At 41.5% G+C, this 22,772-nt stretch overlaps 1 protein-coding gene across 1 annotated transcript in view; it reads right to left on the reverse strand.

The window, feature by feature from the left end:
• Positions 1-22,772, reverse strand: part of ATP8A2 (ATPase phospholipid transporting 8A2) — a 528,491-nt gene that overhangs the window by 228,790 nt on the left and 276,929 nt on the right. Inside the window, exon 25 of the mRNA XM_054719729.1 lies at positions 18,123-18,233. Within this exon, the coding sequence (XP_054575704.1) occupies positions 18,123-18,233 (111 nt within the window). The remainder of the gene's footprint in view (positions 1-18,122; positions 18,234-22,772) is intronic.

Here is a 22,772-nt window from a genome sequence, read left to right on the forward strand (position 1 = left end):
AGTGTATTGCTGTCAATCTCTCCCTTGATATCCTCCAGGAGTTTTTGTATGTATTTGGATGCTCCTGTATTGGGTGCGTATATGTTTACCAGAGTTATTTCTTCTAGTTGGATTGCTCCCTTTAGTATTATGAAGTGGCCTTCCTTATCTCTTGTTATGTCCTTCACTTTGAGATCTAATTTGTCAGATATAAGTATTGCTACCCCAGCTTTTTTTTCATTTCCATTCACCTGGAAAACCTTTTTCCATCCCTTCACCCTCAGTCTGTTTGCGTCTTTTTTTTTCTGAGGTGGGTTTCTTATATACAGCAGATATATGGGTCTTGTTTTCTTATCCATTACCCTGTGTCTTTTGATTGAGTCATTTAATCCATTTACATTTAACCCTTTGCACTCGCTTGCTTTTTCCTCGATTCCTTTATTCTACTCGGGATTTAATTTTTTAAATACCCCAGATTTTACAAAGTGCGGCAGTAGAATAAAAAACTGGAGTTTCTTTTCATACAAACTTATTTATTTGGATTTTTTTATATTTAAAATTATTGATACATTCAAAGAGCTGCTACCGATGCTAACCGTGTCGAGTCACACTCGACATCTGAGTGCAAAAGTTTAAAGTTATTATTGATAGGTACTTATTTGTTGCCATTTTTATTCTTTACCCCTGTGTTTCTTCTTCGTTTCCTATATATATATATATTTTTTTACAGCATACCCTTTAGCATTTCTTGCATTGCTGGTTTGGTGGTGATAAATTCCCTTAGTCCTTTTTTGCCTGTGAAGCTCCTAATTTCACCTTCAATTTTGATTGATAGCCTTGCTGGGTACAGTATTCTTGGATTCAGACCCTTCCTTTGCATGACTTTGTATATTTCATTCCATTTCCTTCTGGCCTGATGAGTTTCTGTTGAGAAATCAGTTGCTAGTCTGATGGGGGTTCCTTTGTATGTAACTTTCTGTCTCTCTCTGGCCGCTTTTATGATTCTTACTTTGTCGTTGGTGTTTGCCAATTTAATTATAATGTGCCTTGGCGTCGGTCTTTTGGGGTTCATTTTGCTTGGGACTCTGTGAGCTTCTTGGATTTGTGTGGGTTTTTTCTTCCCTATATCAGGGAAGTTTTCTGTCATTATTTCTTCAAACAGGTTTTCTATTCCTTGCTCAGTTTCCTCTCCTTCTGGAGCCCCTATTATGCAGATGTTGTTTTGTTTCGTGTTGTCCCAAAGTTCCCTTAGGCTCTCTTCCTGCTTTTTAATTTTTTTTTTCTAGAAGCTGCTCTAATTGGGTATTTTTTCCCACCTTGTCTTCTAGTTCACTGATGCGGTCCTCTGCTTCTTCTAGTCTACTCTTGATGCTTTCTATTGAGTTTTTTACAGCAGTGATGTCATTTTTAATTTTTCTTGGTTCTTCTTCATTTCCTCTTGGTTCTTATTCATATTGTCGAATTTGTCTTCCATTCTTTTCAGCCATCTTACGACCATTTCTCTGAATTCTTTCTCTGACATGGTGCTTGCCTCTATTTCATTTACTTCCTTTTCTGGTGATGCCTGCTTTTCTTTCATATGCGGGCTGTTTCTTTGTCTCCCCATGGTCTCTCTTCTCCAGATGTCTGGTTATGTAGTTCTCTCTCTCCTTATCCCAGGAGAAATCTGACCTTTCCGTGGTGGAGTGTAGAGCTCCTCTGAATCCGCGTGTTTGCGCCAAGTGGGGACCGGTGTTCTGGGGCTCACAGCTGTTCGGTTGTTGTAGCTTTTCAAGCTTCCAATAAGATCCACTTTCCCCTTCAAGATGGCGTGGTCTCTGCGTCTGAGCAGGTCGCTCTGAGAGGGAACCCAGCAGCAACGGGGGCTGCCGTCAGGAGAACCCCGTCCAGCAGTCCCCCATCTTCTCCTGGAGTTTAGCTGTCCCTTAACTCGCCAACAAATACTCCCCGTGTGACCCTCAGCTGTTCTTTCTTTCTGCTCTGGGACAAGGCTCGGGACCTGTCTGTCTATTCCGTCGCCATTTTTCTATCTCTCCATTTCTTCATGCTTCCCTTCCCTTCTATGGACAGATGTTGACCTCAAGAGCACTCCTTAACAAACATTCCTCATGGAGACTCCATCTCAGGGCCTCCTTCCCCAGGGAGCCCAACCTGCCATGAACAGCACAGACTGATTACAAACTTTTACTACAATGAAAAATAAAATGCTTGCAATTCATGCCACTGACAATGGTTAATATCCCCAATATATAAAGAACTCCTAGAAATGAAAAAGAAAAGGAGGGCAATGGCAGTATTTATCAAAATTATTAATTGATTTATCCTTTGACATGGAAGTTCCACTTCTGGGAATTTATCCAACACTGCTGTATAATCTGTTAAAGAAAAATGTTGAAGTTGGAAAAAATCCCAAGTGTCCATCAATAGGGCACTGGTTAAGTAAACTATTTACCTAACTGAACACTCTGCAATGGGAAAGGAATGAGGAGGACCTCTAGTATGGATGTGGAAAGATTCCTGAGACATATTGTCATGTCACAAAAGTGAGGTGCAGGAGGCACCTCAGGTTGACAGAATGCAACCTTTTGTGTAAAAAATAAAAAAAAAAAGGCACAATGATGAACAATCATGATTAAGTTGGTGTCTCCATAAACAAACACTGAAAGGACTATTAAGGACACTTCCAGGGGCAGGAGCCAATGAAGTGGACAGAGAGGAGGAGATTTTATTACATTCAACTACAGAGGGGGTTTAAAGTTTAGAACCATGTGAACACATTACCTTTTCACAACATGAAGTTTTTTGTTTTTTTAAAACAAACCTCAGATCCATTTGGAACTAATTTTGGTGTAAAAAGTAAAGTAAGGATTATGAATTCAATATAATATTTTCTCCAAATGGCCCTCCGGTTGCCCATCACCATTTGTGAAAGCTATCTCTTACTCACTTAAAACGCCATTTTTATGCTAAACCAAAGAGCCAGTTGCATAAGGATCTGTCCATGCACCATCCCAAACTCCTTTCATCACTATACCTTTACACCATGTTTAACATCTGGTATGACATAGTCCTCTTAACATTTTTATGTTCAAAATTTCCAGGCTATTTCTCATATTTACATTTTATATGTTCTTCAGCATGTTCTTATTTAAATACTTATTTTGATACTTTTTATGTATGTATATATGTGCCCATATATGTATATGTATGTGTGTGTGTGTATGTGTACATATTTATTCCTATCCAAGAGTGGGATAGGTCTTTCTATTTATTCACACTGACTTTAATAGTGACAATTTTCTTTCTATACTTTAGTATCTTTAAGTTCATTTTAAATATATCTTTTTTATATCTAAATTAGATCTTTTTTCTAATTCATTGTAGGTATAAAAGGTGATTATAAAAATTATTCTAATTTTAATCTTTAGAATTAATTCTATCAATTTAATTAGCAACAATAAAGACTTAATTGCTTTAAGTAGAATTTAGATTTTTTTCTATTTATGCTTATTGCTTAGAAATCATTGATTAGCATTTCTTGATAAGGGCAGATATCACATGTGGCATTCATGTTGTGACAGATGCTACAGAAGAAGGAAGAGACGGGGAACAGCAGAATTATTGCTCATGACGCCATTATTGCTCATGCAGACTCCAGCTAAAGGCAGGTGAGCCAGTTACGGGAGGAGCAATGCTGAAGAGGCCTCCTTTCCACCACAGACAGGTCTCTATCCAACCACACAAACAGAAAGAAAAACCAAACTCTAAGAGCATGTGTATTATACATGGTTCTTGTAAGTGAAAGGCAGTGATTAGTCCAGGAAGGACTTCTAGAAGGATGGGCCTGGGAGAGCAGTGTAAAAGCAATGGCTATCGCTTGATGTCATTCAGGTGGGAAGAAAAATCCAGTTTCTATATACTAGTAACTTCCCTATAGTGAAATTCCATCAACCTTTTCTGATATATTCAAGGTTAAACTAACAAGATACTGGGAATACCTAATGTGAACTTTTAACATTTTCAGCAAGAATTAATAATTCAAATGCATCAGCTAATGATACTAGGAACAGATAAAAAACAAGAGTGGAAGAAGTCAGAAAGAAGATCATAAACTGTATAATTCCACTCATGACATTCAAAGAAAGGCAAAACTATAGGGTCAGAAAACAGACCACCATTGCTAGGAACTGGATGCGGTTGACAACCCAGGGAGGGCTGGGGAGATTTGGGGGTAAATTTCTTGGGCAAGTTCCCTACTACCCCCATCCCTGCAAAAGTCAGCATATACAAAACACACTCAGCTTTTATAGATTTAAAATATATTCAGAAATAACAGCAATAAGAAAGAATCCAGAGAAATGTATTTTCCATTTTCATATTGACACATACTAATGGCAGGATATAGCTCATTGGTGTTTGTTCTTATGGTGGAGTGTCTCAAAGCAGGTGAATTTCAAAGTACTCTGAAGGCAGGTGGTGTAACTGATAAAACTTCTGGATACTTTAAGGCTACAGTTGGTCCAGGTGGAAAATACCCAAGATTAACATGGCACTTTATCCACCTGCAAGCATTGACATTATCTTTGTTGACCGCACAATTCCTACCAGTTTGCACACAGGGGGAGGGGAGTTGTGTTTCCCTAGGCACAGAGAGGCGGTGCTCTTATTGGCCTCTGAAGCAGGCAGACTTCTTGATCCAATGCAGCCTGGAAAACGAGTTTGTCAACATGAGATGGCTTGGCTTTGAAAGAAACCAGTGAAACTCATGTTCTGGGAACAGAGGACCACTCTCACTTGGATTCCTTCCAGCGATTCCAGCAGAGTGGACTCTTCAGGGGCTGGAGTTTTAAGGGACAAGCACACCAGTTTTAATGTTTCATTTACATGCTCTTGATGTAACTCAGGTGAAGTGTGTGAGCACCAAGGGTTCTAGGCTAATTAATGAAATCTGTAAATGCCACTCTGGGTCAGGAGAGGAGATCAGGCCATAGATGATGTTAGAAGAATTATTTCTCAATTATGAACAGGTGACCACATTACTAGAATACAATTATTTATTAGCACCTTAATTATTAGCACAGATGGAAGCAAGCACATTTCAAGTTAATCTAACAGATTTAATCCTGGTAATTTTGCTCTATGGTGATTACAAGTAGCTGCAGTGTGCAATAAGAGCTATGTCTGAGGTAAAACTGTCTGAAGATGTAGAAAGGAAAGACTCACCTCCTCCCCAGAAGGTTTCCAGCAAAAGGTGGACTAGATGGCTACCCTGCTGTTGTGGGCAGATTCCCATTCTGGGAGGAGGCAGAGATTAGAAGAGACTCAAGCCCAAGACAACACTATAGTCCCAAGGTTCGTCAAATATTAAATACCTTAAAATAATGTTAAAGGCTAATCTGAATGCTGAGTGGTTGGCACTATTCTAAAAGGCTTTCCTATATGATTTCACTTAATCCTCAGAAAAGATGTGTGTACTTCAGTATCCTCATAATACAGAGAAGGAAGGACCCTGAGGCTGGCAGTGGTCAGGAGGCATGCCCTAATCTGCATGGCTTGGACTGGAAGCAAAGGCCCCAAGTGGTCCGATTGCACCCTTCCCATGGTGTCCCCGCTAGTGGCAGTCACCAGTGAGACAGTGCATGGAGAAGTTGTTCTAGAAAGACAATGCTTGGGGCTCCTCAACTTTCTTCTCCCCACAAAGGGTTAGCATGAGGTGTCCACCTGGCCAACTCCCTCCTCCCCCACCGTCATCTTGTTTTATTATGGTCAGTGTTATTCTAGTAAAATTTTACTGAAGTCCTTCCCTAAACTATGATACTACCTGGAATTCAGTGATATCCTGGTCCCTGATTCACAAGGCCCTGGGATCCGCCAGCCAGAACCCCACAACCATGGGAAACCCTATTCCTACAATGGAATGCTGCTCAGCAATTAAAAAGAAGAAACTACTGATACAACAACATGGTGGAACCTCACATGCATTATGCTGAGTGAGAGAGGTCAGAAAGAAGACCATAAACTCATTCCACTCATGACATTGGTAGAAAGGCAAAACTATAGGGTCAGAAAGCAGACGGCCATTGCTGGGGACTAGATGTGGTGGTAACTGTTGGCTATGCATGGTGCTGGGGAGATTTCTGATGTCCCTGTTCCACATCTGAGTGTAGTGGCAATGACACTACTCTGTGTATTTATGACTCACGGAACTGGATGCTAAAACAGGTAATTTTACTGTATGTAAATTATCCTATATAATAAAAGGCTAATATGCAAATAGACCAAACGGCGGAACAACCAAACAACCGGTCGCTATGATGTGCGCTGACCACCAGGGGGTATGCACGGAACATGGCAGGCATCGGCAGCAGGCAGCAGAGTGCGGGACATGGTGGGTGTCAGGCGTGGCAGGATGGTGGAGCAGGTGAGCAGGGGCACCAGACCAAGGCAGGGCACTGGTCGCTGTCATCAGGGCGAGCCTCTGGTGGTTACTGAAAATTCTTTGCTCCCGCGCACCACAGTCCTGCCTGGTGCTCACACCTGCTGCTGGTGCTGGCCCTGCTCGCACCCACTGCCAGTGCTGGCCCTGCTTGTACCTGCTGCCGGCACCAGAGTCGCCACTCACACCTGCTGCCGGTGCCTGGTGCTGGTCCCGATCCCTTGGTGCCATCAGCAGGTGCGAGCAGTGGCTGCTGGCCCTGATTGCCCGAGGGCTTCTCCACCTCCCCCTGCTCCTGAGGGGCCATCGGGGCAGCAGCCACCACTCGCACCTGCTGATGGTGCCGGTCCCGCTCGCACCAGCTGTTGGCGCCAGCCCCAAACACTCCACATTGTCAGCCAGCAGACAGGGGACCAGGGGCCATGGCGGGAGGGGCCAGGCGGGGGCATGAAGGATGGGCCGAGACCCACCCCTGTGCCCATTGCAGCCTCACAGGCCACTGTTCCTTTCAAGGTGCATGAATTCATGCACTGGGCCCCTAGTACCTTATAAGAAAAAAAGAGGTATACCATACTAATAAACACCTTCAAAGAAATAAAGAAAATTAATAAAGTGAGGCTAACAAAAAGGTAAAGCTTCTAGTTAATAGCTAATTTTATTAAAAAAAGCAATTTTCAAGTTGACAGTGACTGACAAAGAGACTATCAAAATAATACAGCTTAGTTAAAGAAGTAATACTAAATTTCATATGATGTCCCCAGATAAAAGAGGCCAATATTTTAATCAATATTCTTTTATTGCCATGCTCTGGAGGTACAAGCAGTATTATTAGCACTAATCTACTTTGCCTCCCCTCAGTTTGAAAGACCAGGCAAGAAAGCATATATATCATATCACTTCTATTCTTGAAGCTTCTTTAAATAGTCCACTTGATCTGTCAGGACCTTGGGACTAAGAACTCTGAATTCTCAGGACATCTGTTGGAAAACCAATATAGTGGCTCAAATGAGTTGTCAGAATGCAACAAGGATTATTTGCCACTTAAAAGTACAGGCATTTACTAGAGGAGAGATGAGCTTCCTTATGTGATACTTATTAACTAACGGTCAAAGCCAAAACACTCCTAAGTCCAAGAAAAAGAAAAGTGAAATGCATTAACATAATAATTCCATTTTACCTGTCTACAAAAAGGTATTTTAAAACGACAGGGCCAAAATTTATATTTCTTTCCTAAGTCAGGCTGACCAGTTTTGAGAAAAGGAGGACAGAAGGCACCCTGACCCTGATCCTCTCCAAGCAAATGTAAGGTTGTCCAAAGGAAAAGGCAAAACTTCTGCATCACTACAGGGAGAGGTTAGACTTTCTTCTGTCCCTTCCTATTATCTGCCCCTTCATCTGCTACAAGAAGGTGTCTTTCCTGTTGTCACTTTATTTGGGGAGGGGCGGGAGGAGGAAAAATATAAAAAATAAAATGCAAAAAACCTAATTGGTAAAATCAACTTCAAGAGATCAAATATATTTGAGAGTTTTAGCCAAAATAAAAGGTAGTTTAAGGTGTGTTTAAAGAATGCAATCAAAATTGTCCTTTATTTTTACAAAAGATGAGGTTAAACAAGTTGTAAAATGAGTTAATCTTCTAATACTTCGAGGGTATACTTCTCTGTATGAAAATTTCATCGTAAAGATTTAAGTTAGATTTTTTTTTTTAAAGGCAACTAATATAATGTGCTACTTAAGTAGTCTTCGCTGACATTCTTAAAGAATAAAAATAGCCCAATAGATTCTTCCATGCTGGCCTCTACTGCAGTGTGTTTGATGGATGGATCATCTGTCCATGAGCACTGTGTACTCAGTCCTGTCTGGGGGCAAAGTCAGAAAGAAACGGCCTCTGCCTCAGGAAGTCAGAGCCAACTTGGTAAACAGAAATAACATCCAGCCTGACAAGCATCCAGCACTAAACTGTGCAGGTGCTGTCACTGGTTGCAATGGGACTTTAAGGAAGGAAAGAAAGTTGGGACGGATGAGCACTGACACAAGAGGTGATGAGCCGGGCCTAACTGGGGGGTGATTCCACAGCACCAGATGGAGAGGAAGAGTGGGCACCCCAGAACAAAGCCCAGCCCCAACACATGGCAGACCTCTCAAAGTTCACAATGGCCTTTGCATTTGATTTTGTTTTTTGGACTCGAGCCTTTTTTTATTCCAGGGAGGTTTACACATTTTATGGTGTTAAGAGACTCAATTTTTAAAATATCAATGCCGGAAATCTAGTGTTTTTTTAGAATGTTGGATCTTTATAATGATGCTTTTAGGTAAAGTAGCTGCAAAAACATAAAAAGAGCACATAAAAAGGCAGTAAGAATCTATTTTTATAACGTTCAAAGTGATTGTGTATCTTGTAGGGGAATCTTTCCAGACTGCTAGTACTTCTCTGTCTTTGTAACTACCCCCTCCCACTATGCTAATAAACTCCCAGCTCTATAAACTGCAGCAAGGAATTAGGCTCAGAGAGGAGAGGACATTCTTAAGCCCATGCTAACTAGTTCTGCGGCCACCTTCCTTCTGAAACATGAGACCCCGCAAAGGGCACGTCTTCTCTGTTGTTTACTGAGGGCTCCGCTGACTGCTGACATTTATCACGGAGCGGGAATAAACAGGGAGGGGGGAATGGGAAAGACAGGTGCGGCCTCACTTTAGCATCCTGACCTAATCCTCTCCTCCAGCCCCTTCACCTGATCAGCTCCTCCTCATCCTTCAGGTCTTTACTCATTTCATCCAAGAAACCTGAGGCCACCCGGCTGTGACATACCGCTTCTCAGTTCTCACTACAAGCTGCCTTTCTCTAAGCCAGCACCCAAGTGCCCTTCTGTAATTGCAGGACCTCCTATCTGCATCCCCTACTCAATTCCAAGAGCAAGGGCTGTGTCTTGTTCATCCCCACCCCACAACACAAGAGAGCCTGGCTTGGACAATGAGGATACATGAGGCAAGGAAAGTACTATTAAGAATGTTTCTGCCTTGGCCGGGTGGCTCAGGTGGTTGGAGCATCGTCCTGTGTTCAATTCTGGGTCAGGGCACATATCCAGATTTCGGGTTCGATCCCCAGTCGGGGCAAGTACAGGAAGCAACTGATCAATGTTTCTCTCACATATCAATGTCTCTCTCTCTCTCTCATCAATGAAAACATCCTTGGGTGAGGATTTAAAAAAAAAAAAAAAGAATGTCTCTATTTCTAGTTAACTCCCATTTCTATGTGCAAGGGGAAGTCTTTCTCAAAATAGTTTTCCTTCCAACATATTAAAATTGTAATCAATGCTCAACAACTATCCACACGCAATAGGGAACCACCCAGGCAATCATGGACTCCACAGCTGGGATGTTCCTTGAGTGGCTGTGCATACAACCTGACAACCACGGGAGCTCTTCCAAAGCTGTACACACCACCACCACCATCCTCCATGAAACGAGGAACTCCATGGAGCTGGTCCCAGGGCCCCTGGTCTTAGCATTCTGCATGCCATGGACTCAGTGGTCAACACCTGATTAAAGCTTTGAATAGAAAATGGATGGTTTCATATTTGATAAAGCCATAGCCTTTACAGAAAGGTACATATGTTGATTGAGCTTTTCAATCACATTTACTTATTAACAGGCTAGCATTAAGCTCATGACTGCAAATATAGCACTTCAAATAGTGAATCTATATCAGGAAACAAAACATCACCCCTGACAAGGCACAGGCCAGAGGAGGAAAGTTTAGCTATCAGTAATTTTGTCTTTTGCCACAAAGAGATTTCTTGTGTCAAGAATAAAATAAAAGTATATTTAAGCCATGCATTGTAGCCAAAAGAGGGAAAAGTTACTGGATAAAATTTTGATCATGGTTTACAACATTTATTCTCTATTGACTCTAACATTTAAAGCAAAATATGCCCAAGTCAGTACCTTTTTACACCATTTACAATGCAGTCTGGGTTACTATCAGGAAATAGACACCAGTTTGGAATATTCTGATCAAATCCACAGTATCTCTGTATATTAACATGTTTAATTAAGGCTCCCCAAACAGAAAGCCAACCAGACAGTACATGAAAGAGAGGGCTGCCTACAAGCAATTTAGATATAATATTTTCAAATAATGATGGCCTGAAAAATGGAGGAAAAAAACCAAACTCTCAGAGGTCCAATAGAAAAAAAAAAGTTGTAAAACAACTAAAGAGAATATGCATATGTTTTCAGAAAAATAAATTCAAAGTACTCCACTAGCATTTTTTGAATTAAATGGCAGTTTATACATGAAACATAATTCATTTTACTGCTTTAGTTTGAAGAAAAACAAAAAACAAAATGCTGGTAAGGCTTTTCTCATGTCCTGTCGTATTCTAGAGTTCAGGCTTTTTGTTTGCTTGGTTATTTTAGACTTGTCAGATATTGATAAGTCTTAACTGGCTTTCAACTAAATTTTGTCATTAGGTTGCATTTGGCCTCAAAATTCCTATGGTTCAAATCTTTATTTCCCATTCAGTGATATTTCCAGACTTCGATGCAAAATATGCATCCTGTTTTCTGGCCTGTATCCATACCAGTTTAATGACCCCAAAAAAGCCATTAAAACTCCTTACATATGTTGCCAAAATAAGCAGACCCTCTAAATGGTATAAAATTCCCATTTTTTTCACATCAATATCTATACGTTATGGTTTTTCTCAGTATTAGGAACCACCCACTCCGTAATCACCAGCACAATTGCAAAGTCTCATCTCTATTTCAAAGTTAACTGGATATATTATCTTTATGTTATGCCCAAGTTCACAGGACACCTATATCCTAATATTTTGAATACATGTTACATTTAAGTACTTATCTATTTGAATTTTATTATCACTAAAATATATATTTTTAATTTAAATTCTTCATTGTTTAAAGTATTACATGAGTCTCCTTTTCCCCCCATTGTCCTCTTCCCAACTGCTCCCATCCCCCAGCACATGCTGTCTATGTCCATTGGTTATGCTCACATGCATGCATACAAGTCCTTTGGTTGATCTCTTACTCCCTCACCCACTGCCTTACCTCATAGGTTGGACAGTCTGTTTGATGGTTCTATGTCTCTGGTTCTATTTTAGTTAATCCGTTTATGTTGTTCATTATATTCCACAAATGAGTGAGATCATGTGATATTTATCTTTCTCTGACTGGCTTATTTTGCTCAGCATAATGCTCTCCAGGTCCATCCATGCTGTTGCAAATGTAAGAATTTCTTCTTTTCTACAGCAGCACAATATTCCATTGTGTAGATGTACCACAGTTTTCTAATCCACTCATCTGCTGATGGGCACTTAGGCTGCTTCCAAATCTTAGCTATGGTAAATTGTGCTGCTATGAACATTCTTTCTGATTGGTATTTCTGTTTTCTTGGGATAAATTCCTAGAAGTGGGATTACTGGGTCAAATGGAAGTTCCATTTGTAATTTTCTTAGGAAACTCCATACTGTTCTCCACAGTGGCTGCACCAGTCCTCATTCCCACCAGGGTTCCTTTTACTCTGCAGTGCACCAGGGTTCCTTTTACTCTGCCTCCGCACCAGCACTTGTTGTTTGTGGATTTGTTGATGATAGCCATATGACAGGTATGAGATGGTACCTCACTGTCATTTTGATTTGCATCTCTGGGATGACAAACCTATAGCCACCATCCTACTCAATGGACAAAAGCTAAAACCATTTCCCCTAAGAACAGGAACAAGACAGGGATGCCCACTTTCACAACTCCTGTTCAACATAGTACTGGAAGTGCTAGACATAGTGATCAGACAAGAAGAAGAAATAAAAGGCATCCAAATTGGAATAATAAAATTGTCATTATTCACAGATGACATGATATTGTACATAGAAAATCCTAAAGACTCCATGAAAAAACTGACTAGACTTAATAAATGTAGCAGGATATAAAATTAACACCCAGAAATCTATGGCTTTTTTATACACCAATAATGAACTCACAGAAAGGGAAACTAAAAATACAATCCCATTTACCATTGCAACAAAATAATTTAGATACCTGGGAATAAACTTAACCAAGGAGGTAAAGGACCTGTAATCAGAAAATTACAGGATGCTGAAAAAAGAGATAGAGGAAGATATAAACAAATGGAAGAATATACTGTGTTCATGGATTGGTAGAATCAACATCATTAAAATGTCCACACTACCCAAAGCAATCTACAGAGTCAATGCAATCCCCATTAAAATATCAATGGCATACTTCAAAGACCTACAACAAACTCTCCAAAAATTCATCTGGAATAAAAAATGATCCCGAATAGTTGCAGCAATCTTGAAAAAGAAGAACAAAGTTGGAGGGATCACAATACCAGATATCAAGCTATATTACAAAGCCACTGTTCTCAAAACTGTCTGGTACTAGCACAAGAACAGACATATAGACCAATGGAACAGAACAGAGAACCCAGAAATTGAGCCAAGCCATTATGCTCAATTAATATTTGACAAAGGAGGCAAGAGCATACAATAGAGTCAAGACAGTCTCTTCAATAAACGGTATTGGGAAAATTGGACAGATACATGCAAATAAATGAAACTAGACCACCAACTTGCACCACACACAAAAATAAACTCAAAATGGATAAAGGACTTAAACGTAAGATGGGAAACCATAAAAATATTAGAAGAATCCATAGGCAGCAAAATAGCAGACATATGCCGCAGCAATATCTTTACTGATACAGCTCATAGGGCAATGGAAATGGGACTTCATCAAAATAAAAAGCTCCTGCACAGCAAAAGAAACCATTAACAAAACAACAAGAAAGCCCACTGCATAGGAGAACATATTTGCCAATGTTATCTCCGATAAGGGTTTAACCATTTGTACGTCATAAGCGTCTATAGATGCAAGCGGTGGACCCTTTTTAATTAAATTCAAAATATTGTGGCAGTTAACTGGTTAATCTCCAAAATTTATAGGGAAATCATACAACTTAACAAAAGGAAGATAAACAATCCAACAAATAAAATGGGCAAATGACCTAAATAGACACTTTTTGAAAGAGGACATACAGAAGGCCAAGAGACAAATGAAAACATGCTCAAAACGACTAAAATATTTTATCCGTTCCAAATAACCTTTCCTGGGCATTCAGAAAGACCATACAAAAATGTATACTTAGTAAATGCTTGAAGTGCTGACCCTGCTATGCCTTGAAAATGTACTCTATTGGGGGATTTCTGAATAACAAACTCCTAATTGTTAAATAGTGTAGGGACTTTAAAGAATTTAATTGACCCTTCTCTTAGGAATTAACAAGTGGTCACATCAGGACTTCAACATTTATGGGAATCCTTCCCTAACCGCCCTACCCCCAATCTTTGTGCTTAAAAAAATTCCTCCCACCCTGACCGGTTTGGCTCAGTGGATGAAGTGTCAGCCTGCGGACTGAAGGGTCCAAGGTTCGATTCCGGGGTCAAGGGCATGTGCCTTGGTTGCGGGCGCGTCCCCAGTGGGGGGTGTGCAGGAGGCAGCTGGTCAATGTTTCTTTCTCATTGATGTTTCTGGCTCTCTGTTCCTCTTCCTTTCTAACTGTAAAAAATCAATAAAATATATAAAAAAAATTCCTCCCATTGTTAAAATAAAAAGAGTTTTTAAAAATCAGTCTTTCTTCCCTAGCCGGTTTGGCTCAGTGGATAGCGTGTCACCCTGTGGACCAAAGGGTCCTGGGTTCGATTCTGGTCAAGGGCACACACCTTGGTTGCAGGCTCCTCTTCAGCCCTGGGGGCCTGGTCAGGGCTTGTGCAGGAGTCAACCAATCAATGTGTTTATCTCACATCAGTGTTTCTCTCTGTCTTTCCCTCTTCCACTCTCCCTAAAAATCAATGGAAATAAATATCCTTGTGTGAGGAATAAGAATCAGTCTTTCCTTTCTGCTTTTAAATTACATTGAGAAACAGTTACATAATGCTCGTGACTTATGCCCTCTGCTTACCATCTGCCCTATATATTGACAAATTTTCTGAAATCTCTCTTCCTATGTAACTTGCCTATTGTAGAATGAAAAAGGAATCCCAGCTTCTAGTAGTGGTCTGGTTATCCAGTTCCCCTTCCTTGGCCATTCTTCTATCCCATCCAGCTCTATCTTCTAGCCTTTGCTAATGTATTCTTTCTCCTGGCCCCCTGCACAGACAGACACACCAGGAGCTGGCTGATGGGAATCCTACCTGCCTGGCAAGGCTATGAAGTTCTGCTCCATCTAGGCCATAACAGGATTTTACCTTCTGAGAAATATGGTCAGAAGGTAAAACAGCCACAGAACTTAGCACTTAATTGGTTTAATACAAAACAAAACTATATGTAAAGTTTGTTTTTCAAACTTTGAATGAGCTCCCCAAGGCATCCTATCTGTCTAGACATTTCTGTTTTCCTCACGGTGGCTAGAGCAACAAAGAACTTATGAATCCCTTTGAAATTTTTTAGCATTTTTTTATTTTGGCAAAATACACATAATATAAAGTTTATCATCTTAATCATTTTTAAGTGTAAAAGTCACTGGCATTAAGTACATTCACACTGCTGTGCAACCATCACTACCTGGCTCCTGAACTCTTTGGGACACTATTGTCACAGTCTACAGGAGGCAGACAGAAAATTTCCAGTTAGTTCCTAATGATAAAAACCTAGTTTTAATTCACTGAACTGTATGCCTAAAAAGGTGTATAGTACTGTGTATTAATTATACTTCAATATCACCAATTAAAAGCAAATAAGGAGGGATGTAGTGGGAGTGGGCTAGGGCAGTTGGGACCCAGACCACAATGGGTAGAGGCACAGCAGCAGAGATGGGGATTTTATCAGAAGACATAGGGACCCTTGAAGAGGCTGAAGAGAGTAGTGGCATTTATCCACTCACTCATGGCCAACATCTTTTAGCAGCTATGTTCTAGACACTGTGCTGGGCAGCCACTAGAATTGGTCAGACATGTTTCACAAAGATCATCCTGACTGCATTATAGATGATTGAGGGACAAAGCTAGTGGGGTTTGTCATCATTCAAGTAAAAAGTACTAAATTAAGGCAGTAGCAAAGGCAGGAGAGAGCAAAAGCTGTATGTATTTTTAGTTTTACCTATTAATAGGGCCACCATGAAATCCCTATTCCATCATTTTGTTCCTATTTTTAGTCACTCCAAGGTTACTTTAGTTTGTTATGTAGCACACCAGATAAGCATTATGGTATACCAAGTGAGTAGACTGTATTATATCATGGTCTCATACTTCTTCCATACAACATTTATTTATAATTTAAATCATGTAATATCCTCATAATAACCGCTAAGACTATAGAAGTGTGTGTGCACATGCACATGTGTGTATCTTTTTAATTTGCCAAATTATTTTTAGACTGTTTTTTAAAATGCCTGATTTCATGTATATCAGAGGACATTGGAGACAGGAATATACTGGATATGGCAAAGGGTTTCTCCTTGTGTTATGAAAATACCATTTAAGAGAAATATGTAATATATTTAATTTATTCTCACTTAATTACAAAACCCTCAGAACACAAAACTAATCATTGCAAATGAGCTAATCAAATAACAGCAATCTTTGACATTTTAGTTCAAAAAACTTTAAAATAGCATGCAAAATGTACTTTCCTATTTTTAAAATTATATTTAAGTGCCTGTTGATGCCACAGAGGCCATTCGGAAATAATAGACATTGTCCAAGTCAATGCTCTGACTGCCGGCTCAGCCACGGATTTTGTTCTCTTGGTTTTCACATTAATATCTCTGAGGAATACTTACTAAAAATTGGGCAGAGAGTAATGAAGACTTTTTATTTATTTACTTTGAATTTTGTAAAGAATGCTTTCAAAGGCATTAGCAACTGTTGCCCAGCTACAAATGAAAAATTAATTTAGGAAACTCACACAGCATTTTCAGGGCCTCATTCCAAATAGAATTTCTCAGACAGACTAAAATTGTACTCTTTTCATCTTCAGCCCACTTGAAGATAAAAAAAAAAAAAAGGCAAGATAGTAGGTGTAAATGACTAAGAAGGGCCCCAGAGGATGCTCTGGAAGCTGAAGGGTTAGGAGCTTCATGTAGGATGTCTTGATAAGAAGTCTAGACTATCTGTAATTTGCTGATTGTGAGGAAAACCAGATTATTAAGAGACCTTGTGAAGCCAACAGCTACAAGAGCTTAAAATGCATGTGAAACTTGGGATGACGCATGGGAACAGGGACTCCAATACTCTATGACCCCAAGTGCCATTTAGGGTGACTCCTATCACAAATGCAAAAAAAAAAAAAAATGCCACAGGAAGAGGGGACAGACATCTTTAAAGTGTCAAAAAGGAATTGTAAAAATGTGACTAGGAAGAAGATAGAAACTACGAAGTCCATTATGCAACATCTGAAAGTTCTTACTTGGAGTGGGCTGAGTTGAATATTACAGCACAAGACAAGCAAGTAAAGGCAAGTAGGCTGCCCTTTGTATAAATTAGGAAAACACAAGTCTTTTTTCAGGTTTTCCTATGTTTCAGTCCCATTTATCCCACCGACTGGGCAGCCTCATGCAGTGAACAATCTGTGCAATCAGGAAAATTACTCGTTAGTAGTTTACTTACAGAGTGAGTGATGCAAATCTATATGTTTGACCTGAATATTCAAAGGAAAGAGTAGACAATTTGGTAAAGAAGTGGTTAGTCACAGAAAACCACTTGTTAAATTATCTGAGCTGAGTATTTTAAGGGACCACATCAGAAAGAGTTGATCTATGCCTAGATTCTTCTTTCTACCAAAAGTTGAGAAATCAGACACAAAATAACCCATAATAGAATGAGATATTTATACCATTCACAATCAACATGGCTTTCTATTTCTCTTTAGAGGAACTGCCTGCTTCCTCTTCTCTAAACACGTTTGGAAATCTATTAGTCACGATGGCCTCAAAGCCACACCTCTGTAGCAGAGCGGTTCTTATAGAAGGAGTGAGGTGGCTGGTACTCCCACTGACAGCAAAGTGCCTTTTCCACTTTTCCTAGGCCCACCCCTCTCCTCATCTAGTTCCTCCAGCAAGCACATTTAATTTACTTAAAACCGAATCCGCGTCATGAAAAAGTGTGAAAATTTCATGAGTTCACTGAGAGATTTTTAATTACCTTATTGGTTTACTCTTTAATCACCTCCACACCCACCCCATTTAAGTAGTAGTGCCCAAATATCCCAGAGCAATAAAAAATGCTCAGGAAACTTGAGGATTCCATGAGAACTGCAGAAAGAAATCAGGCCCCTACATTCTATTTAAGAAAAACTGACCAGGTTGCCTAGACAGGTCTCAGAAAGGTGTGAACACTGCTGCCCAGGCTCTGGTCACCCTGTGAGGAGTGACAGCAACATCTGCTAAGGCCAAGACGAGCCCTGGATGGAGAGGGACTTCCTCCACCTGGCGGGGATTGTGGGGTGGCATGGTGCTGCTGACTCTTCCTTTGGTTACTCAGCATGAGGACCTACATCTAGAAGGTGTCCCAGTTTCAAGGAGGTCATGTGTGTCACAGGTTTCAATAGGTCACAGCAGCACCATTTCTTCAACCTCATATTAATAAATCCTTCCTTAAGTTACTTGAAATACTGAAGATGCCTTCTGGAAAAGGCCTTGCCAGTCAAGGAAAAAGTCCATGCTGCTCACCTCAATAATGTAGAGAACCACGTTCTTGTAGAAGCAGTACAGTATGCACTTGGTAACCCGGTTGTAGCTCCAGGCACCATGAACCAACAGGAGCTTCTCTAAGTAGGAAAACTGCAAAAAGAAAATAAAAGTTCAGAGAAGCCCACATCCTATATAATAAAAGCCTAATATGCTAAGTGTCCGGTCGACCAGCCGGCTGTTCAACCAATCAAAGCATAATATGCTAATGATATGCTAAGGCCACTCAACCACTTGCTATGACATGTCCTGACCACAAGGGGCAGACAGTCGATTGGTCAACCAGTTGCTATGACGTGCACTGACCCAAGGGGGCAGACGCTCCGACCAGGAGGTTAGCTTGCTGCTGGGGTCCGGCCGGATGAGCCAGATGGACTGGACACACCCTGGAGCCCTCATGCCATTCCTCTCCAGCTGGCCAACCTCCTGCGTCTCTCCCCAGCCCCGATCTTGCACCAGTGGGGTCCCTCGGCCTGGTCTGCACTCTCTTGCAATCCAGGACCCCTTGGAGTCCCTTGGCCTGGCCTGCACTCTCTTGCAATCCAGAACCCCTCAGGGGTTGTCGAAGAGCCGGTTTCGGCCTGATCCCACAGGGGGAGCACTGCTCACAGCTGGCAAGTGCAACAGCGGTGGCAGGAGCCTCTCCCGCTTCCACGGCAGCACTAGGATGTCCAACTGCCAGCTTAGGCATGCTCCCCTGAGAGGGTTCAGACCTGGCTGAGGGACACCACCGTCCCCCCTCCCCCAGAGTGCATGAATTTCATACACCAGGCCTCTAGTTTAGGAATAAAAGTCATTAAATGTCCTTTAGAAGAAATGACAGAGAAGGTAATAGTGAAAACCATTCATGTAAGAAAACTAAAGACCAAGCTTTCAGGCCCAGTGAGAAGAGCTAAAATATCTCAAACCTACATAATTATAATTTCCCCCAAATATGCAGCTGGACATCTAATTGTTATTCTTGTGAAATTCTATTTATGTAAATGCTTTTTAGAGGGTCTTAATTATTAAAAGAAGGCAAAAGGGGACACACATATATACCCGACCTGTTTGCACTGTCAGCCTGCAGGTTAAAAACAGTTACAAACACACAGAGACTCACAGACACACAGATGGACACACAGGCACATGGACATACACAGACACACATACACAGACACACTGTAACATACAGATACACAAACAGACACACCCACACCCTCTGCCTCCACTTCTACATCCATTTTGTTCTTATTTTTTCCAACTAGTGCAGAGCTCTGCTTGCTAGAGTACAGTGCAGTCAGGAAAAATAGAAACCAGCAAGCAGCTACACACTAAGTTGAGAATAATGTAATGGCTCTCTCAGTTTGAAATATTCAGCAATATTCTAATGTTTTAACAAAATACTTGGAGAGAAACCAAGATGGCGGCAAAAGGTATACACCTGTACATGCTGCCTCTCACAACCACACCAAAACTACAACTAAAAGACAAAATGACTATCACCCAGAACCACAGGAAAGCTGGCTGAGTAGAAGTTCTACAACTAGAAGGAAAGAAAAAAGAACATTGAGACCGGGTAGGATGTGCAGAGGCGTGGAAAAGCAGAGGTATGGAGGTGCGTGAATCGGGCTGACAACTAGGTGCACTGTTTTTTTCAATCAGGAAGGAGATACAAGCTCCCGACTGCTCTGAACTCCAGTTTCTGGCAAGAGTCTGGGGACCCAGACTCCTATGGGGAGAAGCTGGACTGTCTGGCATCAGGTCAGAAAGTGAGGGTGGCTTTCTTGCAGAGGTGCTCACAGGAATCATTGTTTACTGCACTGGGGCACGGGATGTGGCGACGTGGAGACACATGGACAGCTGACTGGCAGCCATCGCTATTTGCTACACCCTGGTGATTCCCTGAGACCCCGCCCCACCCAATTTACAAACCCACCCAAACTGTGCACAGCGGCTTTTGCATATGAATGGCCTGCCCTTTTGTAGCTTAACCTAACAAACTGCAGCTGGGTCAGACAGCTCCAAAACTTCCAAACTCCAAACAAAGAGGAGAAATCTGCAGATCTCCCTGTAGCTCCTGCTGGTGGCCTCAGGCAGTAGCTGACTTGCATCTCCTTGGAGATCCAGGAGCCAGTGTACCTAGTGGTCATTGTGAGATGATACCAGATTTCAACTCCTCACATCCATAAGTGACACACTAAAGAGGCAGACTCAGTGAGCACCAAAGCACCATTGAAGCAAGTCCTAACCCATAAGGGTGTCTCCAGCACAGCAGTTCTTCCATTATAGACACAGCGGGTCCTCACAGCCAATTGGCCTGGAGGTCAATTCCTCCCAGTGTACCAACAGCAATCAAGGCTTAACTACAACAAGACTGTGCACCCAGCCCACAAAGGGGTGGACCAAGAGTGTCCACCTCAGGTGATTGGGGAGGCTGAGACACTGGGCCCTATATGTCATCTACCACACAAAGCCACTCCATCAACACAGGGAAGTAGCCAAAATGCGGAGACAAAGAAACATGTCATGAATGAAAGAAATGGAGGAAAGCAAACTACTAGATATAGAATTCAAAACCACAGTTATAAGGTTACTCAAGAATCTTCTAGAAACCTCCAAGAAACTTAGTGAGAATTCTCATTAAGGATCTTAATGAGAATGCCAAAGAAATCGAAAAGGACCAGTCAGAAATTAAGCATACACTGTCTGAAATAAAGAATAATATACAGAAATTCAACAGTACAAGAGGAACCAAGATGGCGGCAAAGGTAAACAACTAAACTGCCACCTTGCATAACAATTTCAAAACTACAAGTAAAAGACAAAACGTCTACCACCCAGAACCATGGGAAAGCTGGCTGAATGGAAGTTTTACAACTAAGAAGGAAATAGAAGGGAGCACAAACGCTGAAAAGCTGAGGTACGGAGGTGCGCGAATCCGGCTGGTGGCGGGCAACTGGGCGCGCGGCTTTTTTTTCAACCCGAAGGGAAACAAGCTCCTGATCACTCTGAAATCCAGTTTCTGGGGACACACGGGCGACCCAGATGCCTACGGGGAGAAGCTGGACTCTCGGCCATTGGGTCGGAAAGTGAGAGTGACTTTTTTGCAGAGGTGCGCCCAGCAATCATTGTTTACTGCGTTGGAACGCGGGATGCAGGGACTTGGAAACGTGGAAAGGCAGAGAAAGCTGACGGCAGCCATCGCCGTTTGCCACGCCCTAGCTTAGTGATGCCCTGAGACCCTGCCCCGCCCTAAGAACTCGCCCCGCACATTCTACAAACATGCCCAGGCTCCACACAGCGGCTTTTGCATATAAATGGCCTGTTCTGTGGAAGCTTAACCAAATAAACTGCAGCTCCAGTCAGACTGCTCCAAAACCGCCAAAGCCCAAGCAAAAAGGAGAAAACTGTAGTTCTTGGGATAGCTCCTGCTGGGTGGCCTCAGACAGTAGCTGACCTACACCCCATTGGAGATCCAGAACTAGTGTATCTAGTGGTCGGTGTGAGACGACACCAGATTTCAACCACTCTCATAAGGGACACATTCAAGAGGCAGACTCAGTGAGCACCAAAGCCCTACTGGAACAAGTCCTGCTCCATAAACATGTCTCCAGCAATTCTTCCATTATAGACACAGCAGGTCCTCACAGCCAATTGGCCTGGAGGTCAATTCCTCCCAGTGACACTAACAACAATCAAGACTTAACTACAACAAGGCTGTACACACAGTCTAAAAAGGGGTGCACCAAGAGCGTCCACCTCAGGTAACTGGGAGGCTGACCCGTTGAATCAATAGGACACCTAGTACACAAAGCTACCCTACCAACTCAGTGAAGCAGCAAAAATGAGGAGACAAGGAAACAGATCACAAATGAAAGAAATGGAGGAGAACAAATGAATGGACATAGAGTTCAAAACCACGGTTATAAGGTTTTTCAAGAATTTCATGGAAAAGGCCGATAAATTTAATGAGATCCTCGAGGATATGAAAAAGGATCAACTAGAAATTAAACATACACTGACTGAAATAAAAAATATTATACAGAGACCCAACAGCAGACTAGAGGAACGCAAGAATCAAGTCAAAGATTTGGAATACAAAGAGGCAAAGGACACTCCTCCAGAGAAACAAAAACAGAAGAGAATTCAGAAAGTTGAAGATAGTGTAAGAAGCCTCTGGGACAACTTCAAGCGTACCAACATCAGAATTATGAGGGTGCCAGAAGAAGAGAGAGAGCAAGATACTAAAAAGCTATTTGAAGAAATAATGACAGAAAACTTCCCCCACCTGGTGAAAGAAATAGACTTACAAGTCCAGGAAGTGCACAGAACCCCAAACAAAAGGAATCCAAAGAGGACCACACCAAGACACATCATAATTAAAATGCCAAGGGCAAAAGACAAGGAGAGAATCTTGAAAGCAGCAAGAGAAAAATAGTTAGTTACCTACAAGGGAGCACTCATACGACTGTCAGCTGATTTCTCACCAGAAACTATGCAGGCCATACGGGAGTGGAAAGAAATATTCAAAGTGATGAATAGCAAGAACCTACAACCAAGATTACTCTACTCAGCAAAGTTATCATTCAGAATGGAAGGGCAGATAAAGAGCTTCACAGACAAGAAAAAGCTAAAGGAGTTCATCACCAC

The sequence above is a fragment of the Eptesicus fuscus genome, chromosome 7 (genome assembly GCF_027574615.1).
Source record: "Eptesicus fuscus isolate TK198812 chromosome 7, DD_ASM_mEF_20220401, whole genome shotgun sequence".
Lineage (NCBI taxonomy): Eukaryota > Metazoa > Chordata > Mammalia > Chiroptera > Vespertilionidae > Eptesicus > Eptesicus fuscus.